The sequence below is a fragment of the Zea mays genome, chromosome 7 (assembly GCF_902167145.1).
Source record: "Zea mays cultivar B73 chromosome 7, Zm-B73-REFERENCE-NAM-5.0, whole genome shotgun sequence".
Taxonomy (NCBI): Eukaryota; Viridiplantae; Streptophyta; class Magnoliopsida; order Poales; family Poaceae; genus Zea; species Zea mays.
Genome location: NC_050102.1, coordinates 25,470,887 through 25,474,100, shown reverse-complemented (window position 1 = coordinate 25,474,100; position 3,214 = coordinate 25,470,887). Strand labels below are relative to the sequence as shown.

The window sequence follows — 3,214 nt, the reverse complement described above, 5'->3', positions numbered from 1 at the left end:
TTTTTGGCTGCCTTCGTAACTTCCCTTTCATCGTGAGTATCTTTTTCGCTCTTTTTTATTATTTTGTGGGCCATCCTTCGACCGCTATTTTCCCAGATGTCAGTAAAGAATTTTCCACCAACTAAGCTTGATTCGGCCGAGGGGTCCTTTGTATCATCAATAGATAAGGTAGCTTCGGCTTGAGCCAGAATTTTCACATGTTCGCAACCTGATTTCTCCAAGATAGCCACAATACCCCTTGCACCTGAGAAGGCGCAGACGTCTCCATGACCACTTAAAATCTCCTCAAAGGCTTCGGCCTCGCTGCTGATCCATTCAATTGGGCCTTCGGGATCGCCCCGTACGAAGTTGTCTTCATTTGAATATGCACCAACATTGGCGAAACTAGTTTTTATCTTCTTCACGCATTCTATAGATTTTTCATAACATCTTTCTTTTGAGGAACGAAGTTCTACAGCTGTTTTCTCCTAATATTTTTTCTAGTAGTCACTGGCATCTCGGTTAGCTTCGGCAATAGCCACTACAAAAAAATGGTTTTGTATGACAAAAGTAAAGTGTCATGTTTAGTACAAAATTGGTCATAAAAAGCATCTTATGACGAAAATACTGCGTCATAAGGGTCGTCATATAACGACCATCACATTATGTACCTTGTGACGACTGTTTAGAGTATCGTCACATAATGTCATCATCTTTTGTGACGGCTGCGTTCGTCCATCACATATTGTTGCTATATATGACGGTGTTATCTGTCACATTTTTTTACAGTCAACGCGTCACCTAATGTTGGGATAATGTGACAGCTTGGTTTTGTTTAGTTTAATATGGCACCCACATACAGTGACCATACAGTGACGACACACTGAGCTCTCATGATAGCTCACAGAATCATAATACATAGAAAAGCCATCATACATAACATTCTCATCACAAGTCATACACAATTCCAGCACACTAGTTCTTCCACAACAGAGGTTCAAACATACAAAGGTTCCACCACAAAGGTTCGAAGCATTCAAACAGATTGCACGTAGTTCTGACAAAGTTCTAACCACAGATATGTTCTAGCAAGGTAGAAAAACCTTAAGCAAAGGCATCATCCTTAGACTTGGTATGCATCCCTACCTCAATCTTTCTGAAGTTTCAGGATAGCTCGTAGCAGTGCATTGGTCTCTTCAAACTTGGTATGCATCCCCTTCACTTCCTCTTGGGTCTGGCGCAACAAACTTTGGTTTTCTTCAAGTGCGGCCTGTTGAGCTTGTAGTTGTGTTTGCAACTCTTCCTGCTTCCTAGTAGCTTCGTCTCTTTCAGCTTGGAGTTTTTCCTCAAACTGAGCTTGCATGCGTGCTTGTGCAGCTAGCGATGTGGACCGACCAGTCTTGGACATTGTAGGGACACCAATGTTTGGAAGGAAGGTGGATGAGCGGCTGATCTGGCTGAGACTATCAGCAACAATCTTAGAGGGTGACTTTTGTGCTTCTCCTTCTTCTAGCTCTCTTTCCTTCTCTGCAACCATTTGCTCCTACATAAAATGAATGTACTTAGTAACAAGGCCATACAAAAGTGTTGAACCAGGCATTTACTTGAGTGTAGTACATGTAACTTACATATATCTCATTTGCAAGCGGAGTACGACCATTTCGGGGACTATTCATACATTCCCCAAAGAAATCAACAGCATCCGGCTCCATGTTGTTGTACTTAGTCCATTCATAACAACAAACAGATTAACAGACTTAACTCCACCTAAAGATAGAACACTCATTTGGAACTGGAGTGATGTCGTCAGCTTCCATACATGAACCAGTAATGCACGGAGCTGATAATTAAATGAGTGCCTACCATAAGAGATCTAGGTGTTGCTATTTTTCAACAAAATATGCAACCTGAGACTCTAGAAGATAGACTGAAATAAGTAAACTAAAATCTGAATAGGTTAGAGGACTTACTAGAATACGGTTGTCTGAATTGTCAAACACTATCTCAACAAAAGCAGATACAACCGAGTGTCCAGCACCTTCCTACAATGGTTATTACAGTAGGGTATATCAAACACCAGCGGACCAGCCACCTATTCCAACTACCTAGACTGCTTGAACAAAGAGGAGGCATACATGGAGAAGGGCACCCCTATCCTCACTTCGCAGGTTCTGAAACATGTCACTCAGGACAAATCGTATAGCTGGTGTATGAAGCATACACAAATCAAAAGAATATTCTCGCATAAGAGCATATGCGAATAATAATAATAATATAGCAGTACTGTACCACATGTTTAAGATTACCATGAAAGAAATTTGATTTGCCAGATCCATTTGCACCAACTGTGGCAAACAATTAAAAAATGTCAGTTCATTAAGAGCAGAAAAGTATGCATCCAAGTTGTAGTTGCCCTATAGTATTTGCAATGAGTTCGACAGAAATACTAGAAGATCACTATAGAGCAAACAAACAGCAAGCACACAGAAGAGTTACACGGACTTAACCGTAACTGTTTCAAGGTCATGGTTTTCTGAATTCTGATTTTACAAAACAAAACAAATAACCCAATTTAGCAAATAAAGGAAACTGAACCTTGAAGATGCTCTAGATCTTGATCATCAGTTCATCACTAAGAAAGCTTTGTGGTTGACCCACTAGGTAATGATTTATCTATTGCAGGCCTGATATAGGCGGAGGTTGCCGCACAAGCGGCGTTAAATTATCTGAGCAGCAGTTAGGAAGCAGAACCCTATGACTACAGTAATATCTGTGAGAGAGGGAGCAGAAGAAGGGGTTTACCAACTACGTTAACTTTGGGACTGAAGGGCTTTGTTGATATCTCCTCCTTGTAGCTCTTAAACCCTTAGATTATGACCTGAACCAGACAGATGGCCAATAAGCCAACAAGCTTACATGAAAAAATACCACCAAATTGTACCCAAGGCAGAACATCTTGCCTTCTTTATATACATTTTTAAGCTGACACAGGTCACGCTACCATGAAACCCCTGCAAAAGAGCATGGCAAGTCAGTAACAACTAACAAGTAGACCTGAATTCAAATGGTGAAAAGGCTTGAGTTAGGGTTCGGGAGCTCGGTTCCACACAACAGCAAGGGAAGAGAGTGGGGGGTTACCTGGTGGGTGCTCATCGCCGGCAAAGGGTCCGACGAAGAGTTGGAGAAGGGGACGCCGAGGACCTGGGCAACTGACATAGGGCACCGTCGGCGGTGG

The 3,214-nt window shown here is 41.9% G+C and overlaps 1 protein-coding gene and 1 long non-coding RNA gene across 2 annotated transcripts; both read right to left on the bottom strand.

The window, feature by feature from the left end:
* Positions 1–921: 921 nt before the first annotated feature.
* Positions 922–1,726, bottom strand: LOC103632163 (uncharacterized). The gene is made up of 2 exons (XM_020541213.2): positions 1,608–1,726; positions 922–1,522 (listed from the first exon to the last, which is right to left on the bottom strand). The coding sequence occupies exons 1-2, from the start codon at positions 1,689–1,691 to the stop codon at positions 1,127–1,129; spliced, it is 480 nt and encodes a 159-aa protein (XP_020396802.1). The 5' UTR covers positions 1,692–1,726; the 3' UTR covers positions 922–1,126.
* A 225-nt stretch (positions 1,727–1,951) lies between these two features.
* On the bottom strand, positions 1,952–2,857 carry LOC118472912 (uncharacterized). The gene is made up of 4 exons (XR_004851373.1): positions 2,782–2,857; positions 2,286–2,324; positions 2,115–2,182; positions 1,952–2,021 (listed from the first exon to the last, which is right to left on the bottom strand). It is a non-coding gene; the product is annotated as an uncharacterized lncRNA (long non-coding RNA).
* Positions 2,858–3,214: the final 357 nt, after the last annotated feature.